The sequence below is a fragment of the Electrona antarctica genome (genome assembly GCF_951216825.1).
Source record: "Electrona antarctica genome assembly, chromosome: 19".
NCBI lineage: Eukaryota > Metazoa > Chordata > Actinopteri > Myctophiformes > Myctophidae > Electrona > Electrona antarctica.
In genome coordinates, this window is record NC_136800.1 from 34,380,287 (window position 1) to 34,399,857 (window position 19,571).

A 19,571-nucleotide genomic window follows, 5' to 3' on the forward strand; every position below is an offset into this window, starting at 1 on the left:
GTTCCAATAGTTTTTCCATAGATCAAAAATGTATCCAAAATATGCTCGCAATTGATTTGCATTGCATGGTGAAATAAGTCTTATCTGGTTATTATTGAAAAAGCTACTTCATTTCTTACAATAAGGTGATTCAGTCTTTGAAGCATACAGGATCTTGTTCCGAATTCAAAATGTGAAATGAAGAATTCTTTCATTATAAGAATATTTGAGATCTTTTAAGTTTCAATTTTAATCTAAATCTACACAGCTACTACTCTCTTTATTTTTGAAGTTGAGACCCCCGGACAGACCAAGGACCAGATGGTGGGATTATATCTCCAAACTGGCCTGGAAAGCCTCTGGATCTCCCAGAATATAGTTACTAATGTTGCTCTGGAGAGGGATGTCTCCACTCTCCAGCTCTCTGCTGGAACTGTTGCCCCTGCGAGCTGACTCTGGATAAGCGGTTGTGGATGGATGGATCAACAAAAAATATCTGAATGCTTTCCTGTCAGGTCCAGCAGTGCCGTTGTTGTGGCTTATCAACCACCAGGTGGAGCCACAACATCAACTTTGATTCTATAAATCGGTTTTGAAAACAACCCTGTGGTCTCTGAGGCTAATAAATCAGTGGTTCTCCAACATTTTCATGTCAAGGACCCCCAAATATGTATTTGGATGCGGGCCATCTGAAAATATTTGGTGCCAGGGACCCCCCTATACAGAATTTGTTCAAATATATTAAAAAATATTCAGTTTTTCATTCAAGCATGAAGCATTGTGAGCTTCTAGATTGGCTATTTAGTATTTTCAAATCCAGTGTGAAATATCCACAGTCAGTCATGATGTGGGGTGCAATGTCCAGTCATCCAGTGCAGGTGTTGGTAAACTCTGCTTTCTTAAATCCAAGGTCACCGCAACAGTCTACCAGAATGTTTTAGAGGACTTCATGATTCCTTCTGCTGAGGATCTGTATGGAGATGCAGATTTCATCTTCCAGCAGGACCTGGCCCCTGCCCATACCGCCAGAAGCACCTGGCCCCTGCCCATACCGCCAGAAGCACCTGGCCCCTGCCCATACCGCCAGAAGCACCACAACCTGGTTTGATGCCATCACAGTGCTTGACTTTGATTTGATGTGATCCTAATTTCGTAATGTGGCATTCAGATTAAAACATTCATGCTCTGCAAAAACTGAGGAGTAAATTATGGTGATTTATTCACAGTTCAAATGTTTTAAAATTCTGTTTTAGTGGGTTTTATGAGCTGGACGCCAAAATTGTGTAAAGATAAACAAATGAATGCTTGAAATCATTTACGTTGTGTGCACTGAATCTATAATCTATGATTTCTGAATGGAATTATGGAAATAAACCAACTTTTCCATGATATTCTAGTTTTTTGGAAAGGTGCTGTATATAGGGTTATTCCCCCCTCAAGGCCCCTGGGCTCCAATGTGCAGAACAACAAGGTACACAATACATTAGGAAAATACACCGTTTTAACAATTTCATTGTCTTTTATTGAATGTTAAATATTGAATTCCCAACAAGCACTTTGATGTCCCATTGTCCCATTGTATGAGAATAATTGTGTGTGTGTGTGTGTGTGTGTGTGTGTGTGTGTGTGTGTGTGTGTGTGTGTGTGTGTGTGTGTGTGTGTGTGTGTGTGTGTGTGTGTGTGTGTGTGTGTGTGTGTGTGTGTGTGTGTGTGAGAGAATGAATGCAATACTTTAATGCTTGTCATTTAAATACACAAAAGGAAAAAAGCTTTATTGTAATCTGCATGCTTAATATACACTACTAAAGCATACTGTACATGAGAGCATGAACACGCGCATAAATCTTATTTTCTTGACCACATACTGTTTGACATTTCACTTTCTGGAACCTCCTGTCCATGTCAGCTGGCAGAGCGTTCACCAAGAAACATGCTCTCAGTCACAGCAGGCAGTGCTGTTTCTTGTCTGTATACATTTATCTTTGCACAGGCAGCTGCTGTCAGGTGGAAACCTCATATGTCCAACAGACACACTTAAAGACAATGTTGTACAAGCAGTTCTTCACTACTTTTGTGTGACACTGTAGTATGATAAAGTAGGGCATTAATATAATAATAAATAAACAGTTGAAATATGGAGATACAAGATTTCTGCTCGACAGTGACGGTATACTGTTTAGTGTTTACAGAAAGAAACAGACCTAATAGAGAGACAACACAGGTGGACGGAGCCTTTATGATGACAGCCAGATGCTTGATCAGTGTCACGTCACGAGTACAAGTACAAATACTGGAACCAACCGGTAGTGTTTCTAAAACCTTTAACAAGACATGGGTTGGGAGTGGAGTTTCATGGCCGTGTAGTGTTTTGTGTCATAGGGGTAGAAAGCCTGATTCATACTTTGATATTGTAGATTGGCTAAGTACAAATCACGCTCCCGGTGAAAATGTTGGTGTGCTGTGTGGGTCTGTTTCCTTTGAGGGGAGAGGGAGGGGAGTTTTTTCCATACGTTGTTGGAGGTTCTATAGAGCCTGTGGAGCCTATTTACAGGAATCCACCACCTGGCAGATCTGCGCAAACACTTCCTCCGGTGACCTCTCGCCATCGATCTGGGGGCAGAAGAAGGTAGAATAAGACCACAACCTAATGACCTAGCTCAGAAAAACAGCCTTCATGGCCTTGAGCCAAATACATTAACTCACTACCTGTAATGGGACACACATGTACACACACACACACACACACACACACACACACACAAGCCTACCTTGTACAGAAGCCTCCTGCTTTCATAGAGAGCCACCAGAGGCTGGGTGTAGCTGCTGAAGTTGGCCACCGTCCTGTTGAAGACACAGTTTGGGTCTTTGTCTGAGTGAGAGTTGGAGGAGAGGTGTCTGCGACACTGCAGGCGGTCGGACATGGTCTCAGGCAAGCAGTCCAGCACGAGAACAGCAGTGGGCTCCTCCATCTAAAAGCACACGCAGAGACATGTATTCAACCACAGTCAACGGTCTCATCTAACCTTGTGCCCCAAGTTCCCCAACTAAGCACTTTTGTAAACACCACTGTATTGTCCGTATAGGCTACAGGTTAAGTTTAAAAAAACAATAATTGGCCTGGGCCGGCCGAGCACTCCAGGCACCTATAGGGTAATCCAGCCTGACAGCGTATCGCGGGTTCGAGTCTTGATCCCGACGGCCTTTGTTGCGTGTCTTCCCCCCCATCTGTCTCCCCCTTTCCTGTCTAACTACTGTAAAATCTATCAATAACGGCAAAAAGCCCCAAAAAATATCTTAAAAAAATAAGATTATAATTATTATTACTAACTAGTCCATACCCGTCCGGGGAGATGACATACCCAATCCCTCTCTCTCACTCTCTCTCTCTCTCTCTCTCTCTCTCTCTCTCTCTCCCCCCCCCCTTCTGTCTCTCCCCCCCCCTCTATCTGCCACTTGTATATAACGGGTGTCCCCTGTGGTGCAGCATGATTCAATACTACGACTGTCTAGCCTTGTTAACGCCCTGGCTGCCTCTGATTGGCCTACCAACACTGCCCAGGCTGCCTCTGATTGGCCTACCAACACTGCCCGTTTTACAAGACTTTCCTCCGGTGGATATTCTGGTGACACTGATGCAAGGTGGGGGGGGGGGGGGGGGGGGGGGATACAAAGTAAATGCATGTGGATGTGGATGTAAATATCCGGAGTTAATAAGTAAAAATCTAATCAATTTAACTGACACAGATTTTAAAGTGTATGTGTGTACCATCTCTAATCTAACCCAGGCCAGCATCTTGTGTGAAAGATGCTTGTGTCTGACAAGATGGCTTATCGACATGTTGGCTTATCGTCATGCCTCTGCTGCCGGGACAAATTCCTGTGGATTTATTGTACTTGGAAACTCCCACTACATCTTAGACAGGCACCCTCTGTAGACATCTTTAAAGCACAGCTAAATCTCTGTGTTCTTATTCATCTATTCATCTTATTCTGCCCCATGGACTCTATCACCATTTTCCAAACTCACCTCAAAACCCACCTGTTTAGGCAGGCATATGGCTGACCTCTGCTGCAAGCTGTACCTTAGTTATGTTTTGCTTTTAATTATGTTTGTATAAACTGTTTTAACCTGTTGTACGGCGACCTTGAGTGCCCTGAAAGGCGCCTTATAAATAAAATGTATTATTATAATTATCTACTCTCTGTTCTGCCTGATTTGCTGCCGTTTTATGTTATTTTCTATTGTTTTAATGTTACTGTGTGTTTTTGCTTGTTATAATATTATATAAAGCGATTCACTCCCATCGGTCTTGTTTTCCCGCCTGCCTCCCATTACCACTCCTGGTTACACCCTGGCATGTACAGCATACACAGCATGAGTCATATTTGACTAGTGACTCTTTTTTTAGCAGTGACGTTGTGCATGCAATGCATGTAAAACACATTTGGAAATGGACGGAGTTGTCCAACACCAAATTTAGATACAGTTCTATAACAGTCAGATTTTCAAGCAAAGAAACATTAAAAAGCCACTTTCATTGACATAGATCTATTCTCTCTTCTGAATGATGTCTTCTCATTTTCCCCCTTTGCTCACTTTTCTGTTCTGTTCCTCCATATCTCCATTCATTCATTTCTGTTCTGTGTTTCTCTCTGTCTCTCACTTCTGATTGATGGCACCTTACAAATTGCCTTAAAAGACTGTCAAGTTTATCATGTACTGGAAAAATATTGAATAAAGAGGTCTTGAAAATAAAATCAATCTCTCACTTCTGGGCGATAACATTTTTGCAGAATTCAGATTTCTAACTCTAACCCTTTCTAATGGTCTGATAACTGTGACTTTTCCTCGCTACAGGGATCTGACCTTGGCTTCGTACTCCTCAGCTTGTCTCAGGTTCCGTGGGAATCCACAGATCACCACATCCCTCCCCTGTCGCATGGACGACTCCACCGCCTCACACAGCATCTCCAGCAGTGTGTCCTGAAGTACGCACGCACGCACGCACGCACGCACGCACGCACGCATGCACGCACGCACGCACGCACACACACACACACACACACACACACACGTCCAATGCATAAACAAATATTATGCTATATCGATGCATAAGAAATTCATTCATATTGATATTGATTATTCATAGTTCACTTACAAGAAAAGCTCAGAGTGTGTGCGTGTGTGTGTGTGTGTGTGTGTGCTTGCGCGCGCGCGCACGCGTGCGCGTGCGTGCGTGCCTACTGATGATGACCTTCAATCTGTCGTGCATTTCTTTTGAGGTAAGCACAGTCTTGAATTTACTTCACTAACGTTACCTAATAGAATAATAAAACTGAAACCACTGAAAGAACTCTTTGAGGCTGTACTCTGTAGACTACTGGACATAGGTCAATACATGACACGAAGTGGGCCGACGGAGTCAAAGGGAATATTAACGTGGCACTTCACAGCTCCGTTGCCAGGCAACAATACTGTAACATTTGATCATGTCAGAATCTCACTGTGTCATCCTTACAGCTTCACACATCCAGCCCGGCAAGCTGTTTCTCAGCGGCTGGTCTGGGGCCCACCAGGGGTAAGTATGGGCCCTTAATGTTCTGTAATTCAGAGTGTACAAAATGTAACCATTTTTAATCTTTGGGACCCCAGTCTTATAGTATTATATTATATTTAATCATGTACAAATGGAACCAAATAGACCTGTAAGGGTCCGCTTGGACCAACTGGTGGTCCCTGGACCTGATGTTGAGAACCAGCGCTGTAGACCTCTATGGAGTGTCACTGCCTTTGTGTGTGAACTTAGTTTTGTAATTTTGTTAACGTGGCCTACATCTGCAGTTGTGTGAAAGTAGCCTCGCGTAGCAATTCTAATATCACTGCGTCGATATTAGTCTCGTCCCTCTCAGTGTTAGATATTTTTGAGTGGTGCTAGCCACTCCTATACGCAGCAATGTGTGTCTGTATGTATGTACTGTATACGATACGATACAACTTTATTGTCAGCTTGCACTGAAATTTGTTTTGAGTCCATGACGTCACCATTCAAGATACAGACAAGACATACACACAATACATTACAAAATTAGCTGATAACGGACGGACGGAAGGACGGACGGACGGACGGACGGAAGGAAGGACACACACACACACGGACGGAGTGCAAAACATACTCTCTCCCCATGCCTTCGGCCTGGTGGAGACAATGATAGACATTACAGGACACAAATCACAGAAACAGACAGGAACAAGAACATATCCTCTGGTTTAACGATTTTGGTTTAAAAGCAGGACAGACTGATGTACAAAAGAGTTCTTTAGTCTGTTTTTCTTATAGGGACTCTAAACTGCCTCATGGAGGGCAACAGTTGATATTCATCATTTAAAACATGTAAGGGATCAGAAGAGATACTCTTCGCCAGTCTAAGCATTCTCTTGGTCTGGGCCTCTTTAGAGGAATGTAACACGACCTCAACAGGCCTACCTACAATTTTAGCGCAGATCTGGCTAAGTGGAGATTTGGCTAAGTTTGTTCTTATATACTATAGATAGGCTGTTAAACCAGGCCGTGCTACAGTACAACATCACAGTTTGAACAACAGACGTATAGAAAAGAGACAAGATCTGACTGCTAGCACCAAACGATCTAAGTCGACGTAAGGAGTACATACTGTACGCTGCTGTATCCTCTTACAAATATAGTCAATATGAGAGGACCATGATAAGGTGATAAGGTGGCGTCTATCATCACCCCCAGATATTTGTAAGATGGAACTTGTTCAATAGCTGAACCATGGATTGCCACCGGCGGTGTTTTACCACCGGGAGCAGGACCAAAGATCATTTCCTAAGTTTTCTTAGATAATCAGATTGTTTTTGTCACACCATTCTACAGGCCGGTCAACACTACACTGGTACTGTTTCGGGTCATCATCACTGTCAGTCATCAGAGATATTAGAGTAGATAGAATCATCGGAGTATTTCAGAAGAAACTGGTCTGACTCGCAGGTGTTACAGTCTGCCGTGTGCCGTGTAAAGAGTAAACAGTACTGGTGAGCTAATGCATCCTTGGGGTGCGCCAACTCTAGTCCTGACTACAGTACTGGTGAGCTAATGCATCCTTGGGGTGCACCAACTCTAGTCCTGACTGCGAGAGTGTCTTATTTTCCTTTACATGCTGAATTCTGTCAGTGAGGAACGTGTAATAAAAGTGAATAACAAAAGGATTCATGTGTAGCTGAACCATTTTAGTGAGGAGCAAGTCCGGCTGTATTGTGTTGAATGCAATATTGTGTTCATTGTAATCATTGTGTTCTTTAGGATTTACCTTTTTTGGCATTGGTTTTATGTGGGTGGTCAACCAAGCCTGTGGGATGGTATGTGGATTGTCAACAAAAATCTAGAGTCCTCTAGCATAGGATTTTGGTTTGTCGAGATGTTTGTAAGCAAATTGAAATGGATCCTGTGAATTAAATATGGCATTGTTGAGATGATGAACCATAATTTTTTCCAGAGCTTTCATGATAACAGATGTCAGTGCTATTGGTCTGTAATCATTGTGTTCTTTAGGATTTACCTTTTTTGGCAGTGGTTTTATGTGGGCGGTCAACCAAGCCTGTGGGATGGTATGTGGATTGTCAACAATATGTTGAAAAATAGGCTGCCAGACAGGGGCCAATACTGTGGCAAAATCCTTCAGAATAAGGGGGCTTATTATTATTAAGTCAGGACCAGGAGCTTTTTTCGCGTTTAAACGCTGGAAAATGCACCTGGTTTCCTCCTCACTGATAGTTTTTTTGATTAATTGAAAATGGTGGGCCCTATTGTAAACAAGTGTAATGCTTTATGGTGTCGTCCACTCACAGTTAACATTTTTTTTGTATTGAGTTGTACTTGAAATGTACTGTAATTCTGCTAACTGTTAATAAATAAATAAATCAATCAATCAGTAATTCTATCCCCACTAGAGGGCACCAACGCATCAAGTAGGTCTTTATCTAAGCCATCGTTTACAGACTCAAAAGGAGAGAAGAAGCTGTTTAAATCATTAGCAAACACCAGCTCATTATCCGTCACAATTGGCTTATTGGAAGAAGACATAGGCCTACCGGTCATACTTTTCATAGTGTCCCAGTCTTTTAGGGTTGTTTGCTTGGATTGACTCCTCTATACGCTGTCCGCTGTCTGTGAGCCTGTTTCGCCTCCCTAATTTTCTTCTTTAATAGGTTCTTTCAAGCTTAATCACTGCGTGGATATTAGTCTCGTCCCTCTCAGTGTTCGATTTTTTTGAGTGGTGCTAGCCACTCCTATACGCAGCAATGTGTGTTTGTATGTACTGTATGTATGTCTGTCTCTATATGTCTGAGCACGGAAATAGCATTTTTTCACCACCAAGGGTCCTTGTACGCAGCCTAACACACACATTGCAGTTTAAAAAATAGAGTGTGACGTGGTCTCCAATGGATTTTTCATCAATGCTTTTTGCTTGTAGCTCCACATCTAAGTGTTGTATTAATTTTAATGCTTGGACTAGCAGAATGGAGAAATCATCCATCAAGGGCTTTTGCCAGAAATATGAGGTGATGAATATGACAAGGCCCAACTCATGTAAGAAGGCTAAGGCCCAATCCCAATGGCCTCCATCAAGCCCTGAGCCCTGGGCCCTCATTGACTTTAATAACGTCAGCTGTAAGTGCTTGAGGTTGCAAGGGCTTCAAATTGTTGTGAAAGAAATGGGACAGCACTTTGAAGATGAGTCCGCCATTCATGACACTTTGCATCACTTTATAAAACCTGTCCTTAATCACAGCCAGTGCCTACATGCATGACATGTCTATCATGTCTATTTATGTCGTTTTATTATTAGTTTCATAAATACACTTTCCTGTGTGATAGGGGTTGTAATATTCATATATAATAATATTCATCATAAATTGCATTTCCATATTATTTTACTTTCCGTCTCCCTTTGAGAACAGTGAGAAAGCACTATTGTGTTTGTTGACATTCGTTGTTGTTTGTTGGCAAACTAATTTGCATACTTAAATGATTGACGTTCGGAGGATCCCCCTCATTCCCCTGGTAACGCTATGAACTGTGGGTAATTTCTTTGCCAAAGTCAGCTAAAGTCAGCATCGATGCTGAGGGCACATAAAGGGGCGGGGCTGAGCCCTCACTGACTTACCGATTTCAAATGGGACATCCCTCAAGCCCTCGCAGACTTCACATGAACGCGCAGCTAAATCAGTGAGGGCTCATTGAGTCAGCAAGGGAGTGGATTGGGATTGGGCCTGCCCAGTAGGGGAGGGGAAGCCTCGCCCCTACGGGGACCAGTGACTACTGGGCTTGGCTGCTGGATGCAAGGTAGGCTACTACAGTATGTCTGGCAGATATAGTATTAGTCGGCGGTAGATTTCTTCCGCATGCATTCTTGGAGCAGTTTAATTATTAAGTTCTTCTCCACTGATGACTTCACTGGACTGCCTTTACAGAAACATTGACAGGAGACAGGAGAGCTTTTTCAGCTGTGTCATGCTGTGCTCAGCAGAATTAAGCAGTCATCAGGCAGCCAAAAAGTATTAACCTGCTGGCTTCCTTCCATCTCAGACAAGGGCAGCTCTCTGCAGAGATGTCTGTTTGAGGTTGAACTGCCTGTTCCGGCTCAACCCAAACATGCTGACAGCCTTATAGTTATACACAGTAGAACAGAGGTGCTTGCACATCAAGCTTGTAACAGAGAGGTTCTCTATTACTTATTTTGCACATGTATTTGTAACCATGATTGATTTAATTGCGCAGTATATTCATTGGCACTTTAGTAACTTGCGCAGTGAATTTTGCACAGTGAACTCATGATTTTATTGTTGAATGCATTGTTGTTTCCTGGAGATGGCCACTCAGCCAATGAGTTCCACCTGGGGAGACAAAGAAATGTTTGGGTGTGGTAATCGTGATGGGCACTGCTGGGCAGGTGCAATATGTTGAGAAGTGCAATAATGTGGAGTTTTATTGTTGAGGTTTGATTGAATGCCTAACAATATTGCCTGTGATGTCTTTCAGTAAAGATTGGGCTGGACCATGTCAGGATAGCAGAGGGGGGTTAAGATGCACTGTTGTGATTGCTTATTTATGCTGTAGTGTGAAGGAATTATGCTATAACTTGTGTAGTTCACAGACTTGTAATACTATTTATGCTCTCATTTATAATACACCCTGTAAAATGGTATAGTCCAGGCTCATTATCTCCAGCTGGGTATAAAAGTCTGGCATTTTGCCAGTGGACTAGAGAGGTAGGCCATTTTTTAAACTAGCTCCTCACCACTCGCCTTACACACTTCCACTCGGTTTGAGCATAGATATATAAATAATAGAGACTCAATGCAATGCAAGTGGATGGGAGGGGAATTCCGGTGCCGTCTCTATTATTTATATATCTATGCTCAAACCAAGTGGAAGTGTGTAGGACGAGTGGCGAGGAGCTAGTTTCAAAAAGGGGGGTAGGCTATGTGCTGGGAGTAGAGAGCTTCCTGTATCAGTTGGTAAATGTTCTCTTGGTATACCTGCTAGTTGATCTTTCTTTACAAAGGCTGTACTAAAACTACAACTGCAAAGATGGTCAATCTCACAAAGCTGCACATGTATGTCCTGTAACGAAGTACATTGACTTGAGTATTTACTTCTTTCTTGCTCTCAGCTGCAAGGAAAACTCGGCCAACATCAACTCTCCTTCAAATTCAACCCATTGTGGTGGTGTTTGGGAAAAGGAGATAAGAATGGTCAAAATGCCTTGCTTTGGAACTTAATCAGGGACATCTTTATGTGTGCCTGCCTATATTGATACAGGACTTTGTGGTTAAATAGTGACAAGTTGATATTTCACAAAGCATAGCAGAACGGCCATCTTTAGACAGAGAATTCACATTGGCAATATAGCTCTGTCATTCAAAACTTAAGGACAGCATGACAAGACATGCACGTACACACAGCAAGAAAGTAACACAAGTGTACACACGTATACTGTACAGTCATTTGCATGTACACACCGGGCACACAGTCACCTTGTCCTTCATACACAAAACAGACAAACGGAACCCTTTGAAAATGCGAGTAAGCAAAGGCAGGTTGTGTGTTTGTGATAGCCATGTGTTTTGATGTTAAATGTCAGGACACAAGGGTAAATCATTCCAATTAAGCAGCATGTTGGTCTGAAGACAGCAGGTGGCCCTGACAACCACTGGAAAGATGCTGCGGATTCATGAATTGAAAATACATGTATGGCTATTTATATTATGCTCTGTAGCTGAAATATGGCCTTTGGGAAATACTACCGTTTATGAAAACAACCGTTTCACCGTCCCTCCCTGTACAAAACAAACAGTGGAGAGATGGCTCCCAAAGGACCACATATCAAGAGAATAGGGTGGGAAGCCACTTGAATGTAAAAAGGTAGGGCACTCGTTGAGATCATATAGATATTGCAATGATATATAATGCTTTGTATTTGTTGGGGTGGCTCTGCTCCCTTGATGCTTCAGAACACATCTGCACAGAGACTTGAGCTTCACAACCCCCCACATAATAATACACATATGTCAGTATCATGGTCAGTATCATATTAGTGTCATTGTTAGGCATGGTCTATAATATGAAACCCTGAAGGGCAGACCCTTAATGCGCAGACATTAAAGAACATGATTCCTAATTTGAGGGGTTTGAAAGCAATTCCATTCATTTTAGTTTCACATGATCTCGAAAGGCAAACTGAGTGGATCCTTATAGACTGCATCAGACAACAAAGAATAAATCAACCTGTTTGGCTCCCGGCTGAAGTCTATTTCACACCAGACCGACCATGTGAATAATATTTCCCCGCCTCAGTGTGTTTGGATTTGTGAATAATTGAAGTGGTTTGTTCTCGCTTTTGTCATAATAACAGCGTGGGTTGACCGGCTTCTCTGTGGATCTCAGTCATCAATGATGTATGATCAAGATGTATGACTATTTACAGTTAAGGTTTCAGCTTGATCGGAGCCCTATTCCAAGTTAAAGATCAAAACACAATTGCATGAAGTAAATTCTGGCACTGATCGGTCCAGTACTTTCAGAAAGTAGCTCCAGACCTGCCTGCCCGTTCCCATGCACTATTATGTCATAAATATTGTCAGAATACTTCCTATGCTAGTCTATGACCTCAGTCATATATGACAGTATGACATAAGTAATGTGATGTCAGTACCCATTGTCAGAGTACTTATGTCAGCATCATTTCTTTCTAGCAAAAGAAAAATAATGTAACCAACTAGTCAAATTGACCTCTGCCACAACAACAAATTATGTTTACAATGATTGATTGTAAATCCATCAAGAGAGGACGGACATTGATAATGGAAGTTATAAGGAGTCTTCCGTACTTTTGCCAGGGGGAGGTCGTCAAAGGATTCGGGAGAGGAAGTAAAGAACTGGGTATTGCTACTGCAAACTTTCCGGACTCTGTGGTGGAACATCTCGCTGAAGACATTGGCACAGGAATCTACTATGGCTGGGCTTGCGTAGGAAACGGGGACATCCACAAAATGGTGATGAGCATCGGTTGGAACCCTTACTACAAAAACACAAAGAAATCCATGGAGACGCATGTGATTCACACGTTCAAAGAGGACTTTTATGGACAGACTCTCCGTGTTGCAATGGTGGGCTACCTTCGTCCTGAGAAGGACTTCACCTCACTCGAAGATCTAAAAGTGGCGATAAACAACGACATAGAAGAGGCCATAATGAAGCTAGAACTCCCAGAACATCTCAAGTTGAAGGAGGACAACTTCTTCACCACGGCCCTAAACACTTCAACCACACCCACGGCTTCATCATCATAATCATCACAGATGATCTGAAGATCATCAATGGTCACTGGCAGACAGATCTTCACACACCATACCCACACTGCCCATCCTGCACTTATTGTCTATGATCAATGCATCAACTGACATTTTTGAGCGGTGCCTCCGCTCCATTACGGAGCTATGTCCGTCCGTCCGTCCGTCCGTCCGCACCACATGGTGGTCTGGATGTTCCGGGGACCCCCGCACAGTACACTACGATACAGTACAGAGCACAGAGTACAGTAACTATAAATAAATGTTATCCATGGCCATCCATGGCCACTCAGGGAATAAAAACAAGATTAAATGTTTCTTGTTTCTCGTCTTTCCTGCCTGAAAGAAGGAATACTGTGACAAAACTGTGAGTCAATTGTGACCAATCACAGAGTGTTCACTTTGAGGTCTCTGGGGATATATGACTAGTTATCTTGGACTGCATTGAGGCACATTGAATTCCTACAGTAAAGTAGCCTTGAGATGGAGTCCACCTGGAAAGACTAAACAAGAGTGGCTAAAAACAGACAGAAAAGAAACTGAGAAACTGTGACCTCGTAACTGGAAATGTATCCCGAAGGCGACATACTAAATCCAACACAGGTTGTGCTTATAACCACGCCCCCGGGCAAGTTAAGTTTACTGAGGTTAAGGTTAGGGTTAGGTTTAGGTATAGTTTTACTGAAGTTTAGGTTAGTAAAAATCTGCCTAACGATGATGTCACTGGTGGACGTGTGTCTGAACTGCCCACAGCCCTCCTATGAGACACAGACGGGTGCATTACTTAGTTTAGACAGTTTTTGGTTTAGACTATAGTCATTGGTTAGACCAGTCATTAGTCCTACAACTACAACCTATCTAAATATAAGATTGAGAAACGTTTAGTACTTCTAGTAAGACTAAACCTTAATTGCCCAGACTCTTCTTCAACAAAGATGGCGAAAGCAAACATTCTTTGTTCGGTACTCATACAATAGTATGGTACAAAACACTGAAGTCCTTAAACCAGAAACCTAAACCTAACCTCCCACGAGGCAGCACACCTAAACCTAACCTTAACCCATGTCTAACCAATGACTAGTCTAAACTAAGTATGCACCCCACACAGGGTGAGTAGAAAAGAATTGTGATATTTTATCTTGATTATTACTGAGGACCTATTATATGAAGATAGGTTGAAAAGTGGTGAAGTGGTCCTTTAATCTTTGTAAAATAGTCAATCTACCTACCATCGGGTTATTTAAAAATGAAGTGAGGGGCGCTCTTATCATCGTACATCATCATAATTCATACATCATCTCATTCCGGGCCAATCAGAATTTGCGTCCTCACCTTCGTCTTCAATCTTTGTGTTACGCAATGTTTGTGTTTACACAAACACTCAAAATTGTCCATTGTCAATGGCATTTAATGTTTGTGTTAGGACAAAGTTTGTGTTTACACATACACCAAAAGCTGGACATAGCCCCTCAAAAAGATAATACAACACAGGGGGAATTTGACTGACATCATAGTGACGACACAACGTTCAATCATCTTGGCTTAAAAAGCAGACGACACAGTGTGAATGGACAGAAATCAAGAAAGTCTTTAACAACTGTAAGAGGAACTGATCCAGAACACATCCATAGTCTTAAGATTGTACTGGTAATCAAACTGTAACCATTCCAGTTATTGTTTAATGTCACACATCATTAGCTAGATTCTTGACCCATTTACAGCTCATGCATAGCAGCAGCTTTGACAACGAACCGCTGCCACCAACAATGAGTAAGCAGCACGGTGACACAGAAGAACCAAGACCTACAGACAGTCAACCATTTACCAAGACTTCAACTCAATCCGAGGTAAATCAGCTGACTGACACAGGAAAGAAAAGTCACATCTGTAAACAATGCGTCAAGAGTTTCAGCAACTGCAGTAGCTTGGCGAGACACCTGCGTGGCCACACTGGACAAAAACCTTTTCACTGCTCACAGTGTGACAAGAGTTACACTGTGTCGGAAAGCCTGAAGATACACCAGCGCATTCACACAGGGGAAAGACCATTCCGTTGTGCACGTTGTGACAAGAGCTTCATTCAGTCAGGTCACCTGAAGACACACCAGCATGTCCACACCGGAGAAAGACCTTTCCACTGCGCACAGTGTGGACATAACTTCGGATTTATAGGTAACCTGAAGAAACACCAGCTGGTCCACACTGGGGAGAAGCCATTCCACTGCAAACCGTGTGACAGGAGTTTCAATGCGTTGGGTAGCCTGAGGAGACACCAGCGTGTCCACACTCCACAACTCTGTCCTCCACCGGAGGCACAAACCATTTGAAGAAACGTGTCTGAAACACTACCAGACAGCCCAGATGAAACGTGGTCTGAAACACTAATAGACACCCCAGATGAAAGACCATGAGCCAAATATCTACAAAGCGGCGCTCAGTGGAAAGCAGAATATGGCATCGTCAATTAGACATAATTCTTGGATAATTCTTGGGATCTGGAACAATGACTGAAACGGATTTGGAATAGATATACAGCATGTGACTGGAACTGGTGGAATGTGACTCATTTTGGAGATTCTGAAAGTGTTTCCTTCTTCTCTTCAAATTAAAAAGGTTTTATGCTGCGTTCACACTGGCAGATACAAAAGATGTAAAGTTACAAAGCTACACAGCCTATTTCTAGCTTTGATTAACGAGTGGCCCAGTTTCTTAAATCAAAGAGTAACCTCCTAAGATGATTTGTACCAAATTTCATGCTTGTACCTCACCATTTGAACATTTCTCCCAAAATATAGAGGGTATGCGCGTGACATCATCATCAAACCAGGAAATTATGTGGGAACGCCTACTGAGTGGCAAAAAACTACTTTCTGGCCTTGACAGCCCTTTTTTTTAATTTTTTTACCATGTTAAAAAACACGAAAAACACGTCCTTGGCGCTCCAGGACATCATGAAAAAGAAGTTAAATAAGTCCTTGGCGACCATTGAGTTAAACTCACTTTGCCACTCGATTTTGCCATTCACTGTATGCATGCACATACCCTCTATTGCTGTTATCTGTAATGTCATTTGAGCAAACATGCAACAAGCCAAGCATTTCTTTCATATAATGGGCTATATGCACACAGAATAACTTCCTACTTCCGGGCCGCTTCGCTACTTCCTTCCTACTTGTTACCGATGATAATAATTAAGGCTCTGTTCCATTTAGTGTGCAGATAGGTCCTCAAACCCTTTAATTTCAAGGACCCCCATAACTCTAGGAGTGTACAAATGGAACCTCGTAGTTACACACCCGTACGGGGCCATTTGGAACCTACTCAAGGACACTTTGAGACCCACTGGTGTAGTTTCCGGTGAGCCAACACGCACAATGGCAGCACCCTGACTCTGTTTGACCAGAATGGAACAGAGCCTTCATTAGTATCATTGGTAACACCTGTTGAAAAAAGTAGGGAAGGGGCCCAAGTTCTTTCCAAAATGGCGTGTATATTATAGCCCAATGAAGTGCGCTACCTCTGGTAGCTGCTCCCCTCTCTCCAGGACGTCCCGCAGGTAGCGCCCCCTTTCGCTGTGGGACTGTAGCTCACAGCACAGCAGCTCGCCTGCTGTGACCCGACGCACACCAAACTTCTCCTCCAACCTCTCACACTGGACAGCCTTCCCCGAGCCTGGACCTCCTGAAATCACACACGCACGCACGCACGAGCACGCGCACACACACACACACACACACACACACACGATGACCAAGTTGGTGTTGCTGTTTGTGTGACTGGAGGGGCATGCGTTCCTAACTGGCATATCTGCCTAGTCTTCTATGCCATAAATCTACAAACTCTGCAATAAAGCAAAGCAATGCTTTCTTTTTTTCCGCAAAGCACAAAATGCACAAAATGCACAAAATATTTATACTATAGCAGAAACACTTGTACTATAGCAGCAGTACTATAGTAACAGCACCCAGTACTTTTGCGACCAGAGGTCGCAGTTAACTATGAAAGTTTGCGTTTTTTGTCACCTAACACACAAATCCCCGTCACTCTCCCGGCAAGCCCCCAGGTCATCGTGACATCAGCCCCTGTCTTGAGTGTGGTGTCTTGAGTCCTGTGTACTATGTGCTGTATGCTGTGTCTTGCTTGGGTCCTGTAGATTCTGAGGATTTGAGATCATTGGAGATACCGTGTGCGTTGGTTGGCATGACGGTTGAAAGCCGAGAGCTTTTTTCATGCTGTTCAGTCTGCTGTCAGAGTGATGTGTCGTTATCCCCATATAAGAAGATCCAGATACTGTCTGAGTGATGTGTCGTTATTCCCATATAAGAAGATCCAGATACTGTCTGAGTGATGTGTCGTTATTCCCATATAAGAAGATCCAGATACTGTCTGAGTGATGTGTCGTTATTCCATATAAGAAGATCCAGATACTGTCTGAGTGATGTGTCGTTATTCCATATAAGAAGATCCAGATACTGTCTGAGTGATGTGTCGTTATTCCATATAAGAAGATCCAGATACTGTCTGAGTGATGTGTCGTTATTCCATATAAGAAGATCCAGATACTGTCTGAGTGATGTGTCGTTATTCCCATATAAGAAGATCCAGATACTGTCTGAGTGATGTGTCGTTATTCCCACCAATGATGACGTCCCGACACCTAACCCACAATCCCTGTCACTCTCCCCGTCACTCACCAATCCTCATATACGGGAATGTCCCCATATATGGTCACGCATTGTGATATCACGTCTAGTCACGTCTCAAGACACACTATATATGCTGTCACAATTAAGCCCATATATGGAGATCCCTGCTGTTATCAATATTAGTATATATTATGGATATGTTATAACCTGTTGTGACATTCCATATGTTGATCATTCCCCATCCATCCTCCCTCTTCAATGTCTCCCTTTTGACTGATACCTGTCCATTTAAAGTTAAACTAGACGGGCCTGCCCCAAAGTTATTTGTGCAGCCTGCGAAAACTAGAGTTCTCAATAGGCCCAAAAATTAAGGCCTGGCCCTACCTGGGCCCTTATCAAACCCTGTATATTCAATACACTGCCCCCACTGCCACCCTTAGATCTCCATATATGGAGCTGACCTGTTCTGACATTCCATATCTTGATCTGACCTCATCAAACCCTGTACACTCAAGATACACTCCATATATGGCCTCGTCCTTTAGGGCGAGGTCGCTTCTCGCCCCCATGCGTCTTACTGGTATACAGTAGTCACAGTAGTAGTCACATCTACATAACACACTTGTGTAAATGTCTCTTAATTTATTTCTAAATCTGTAAAAAAAAAAAACAGCAAAAATGTAATAAACAGAACGTTAAAAACACACACACACACACACACACACACACACACACACACACACACACACACACACGTGTAAAGCCCAAACCGCACCAATGATTCACCACACTCCTTGCAATATGCAACTACTTGCAATGCAACCATTATCCCCAATGGCAGTTACAAGCATAGATATATATAAGAAAGGCTAGATGGCTCACCCGCGCTACTGGCCATTGGAGAGCGCCGTCGCTACGGGGCGCCGAGCGGCCATCTTACTGCGGGGCAGCATAACATTGTGTCTATGGGGCATGTACTTTTTAAATAACCATAACTTGCTCAATTTTCAACCGATTTTCAAACGGTTTGGTTTAGGCTAGGCAAAGTCGGAGACTTTGCCTAGCCTTTATATAGTTGCAAGGAGTTGCATTGGTGTGGTTGACCTTAAAACTGTTTTGTAGCAAGGAGTTGCGACTAGTTTCATGGAGTTGCAACTGGTGTGGTTTGGGCTTGTATCTATATGATCCTATATTAAATGTGGCTCATATGTTGACAGTGGGTATGAAATGTCACAAAACGTGACATGTTACATCATGACCCCTTCACATTTCAATGTTAATGGATGTGAATTGTTTGTCTTGGCTGGGTTACATAACAGACATGACATACATGGATATCACTTGAAACTGGATTTTCAGACCGCAAAGTACTGTACTGTATGTTGTCCAATGTAAAAAAAAAAACACATAAAAAATACCATGCTACACTATGTCGTCCAACGTAAATAAAATATTAATATTATTAATACTACTAATAATAATAATAAAAAGCCATGCTACACTACTGTACTGTATCATCGTCGCAATATCAACATGCACAATATACAGTACGTATTGCAAAAGAATATACATATCACATTTAGAAAGGTCCAGATATAAAGGATGTTTTTGTATAGATTTGAAGAAAAATGTTTTAAGGGGAACAGTGAGAAACTGTATGGTATTAAATATTCTTGTAGCCCAGTGCAATGTTTTCAGTAAAACCATGCTGTTGGAATGGAAATACCATATCCACCTATTTGCACGCACGCACGCACGCACGCACGCACGCACGCACACATGCACTGCACTGCTGGGCCACCCTGCCTGAGGGTTAGTCACTCATGCAGAAAACACAGAATGACAGAGTATGGAGAGACAAACCCATGATGGATGGAAGGATGAGAGACTGTGGAAAACGGACAGAAGTGGAAGAAAGCAAGTAAGAGCAAGAGACAAAGACCTAGAGAGTGAGAATGATTGTGTTGTCAGAGAGAGAAAGTGTGTGTGTGTGTGTGTGTGTGTGTGTGTGTGTGTGTGTGTGTGTGTGTGTGTGTGTGTGTGTGTGTGTGTGTGTGTGTGTGTGTGTGTGT

The 19,571-nt window shown here is 42.8% G+C and overlaps 1 protein-coding gene and 1 long non-coding RNA gene across 3 annotated transcripts in view; one reads left to right on the forward strand and one right to left on the reverse strand.

Moving 5' to 3' along the window:
- Positions 1-2,094: 2,094 nt before the first annotated feature.
- The window catches only part of ak5 (adenylate kinase 5), a 71,978-nt gene continuing 54,501 nt past the window's right edge, over positions 2,095-19,571 (reverse strand). The window contains exons 11-14 of the mRNA XM_079488971.1: positions 16,371-16,534; positions 4,847-4,963; positions 2,748-2,948; positions 2,095-2,589 (exon numbers count right to left, since the gene is read on the reverse strand). Coding sequence (XP_079345097.1) covers positions 2,521-2,589; positions 2,748-2,948; positions 4,847-4,963; positions 16,371-16,534 — 551 coding nt within the window. The 3' untranslated portion in view covers positions 2,095-2,520. The remainder of the gene's footprint in view (positions 2,590-2,747; positions 2,949-4,846; positions 4,964-16,370; positions 16,535-19,571) is intronic.
- LOC306912624 overlaps positions 9,208-19,571 on the forward strand; it is a 60,195-nt gene continuing 49,831 nt past the window's right edge. For both annotated transcript variants that reach the window (XR_013788407.1, XR_013788408.1), the window contains exon 1: positions 9,208-9,344. This is a non-coding gene — a long non-coding RNA (uncharacterized lncRNA). The remainder of the gene's footprint in view (positions 9,345-19,571) is intronic.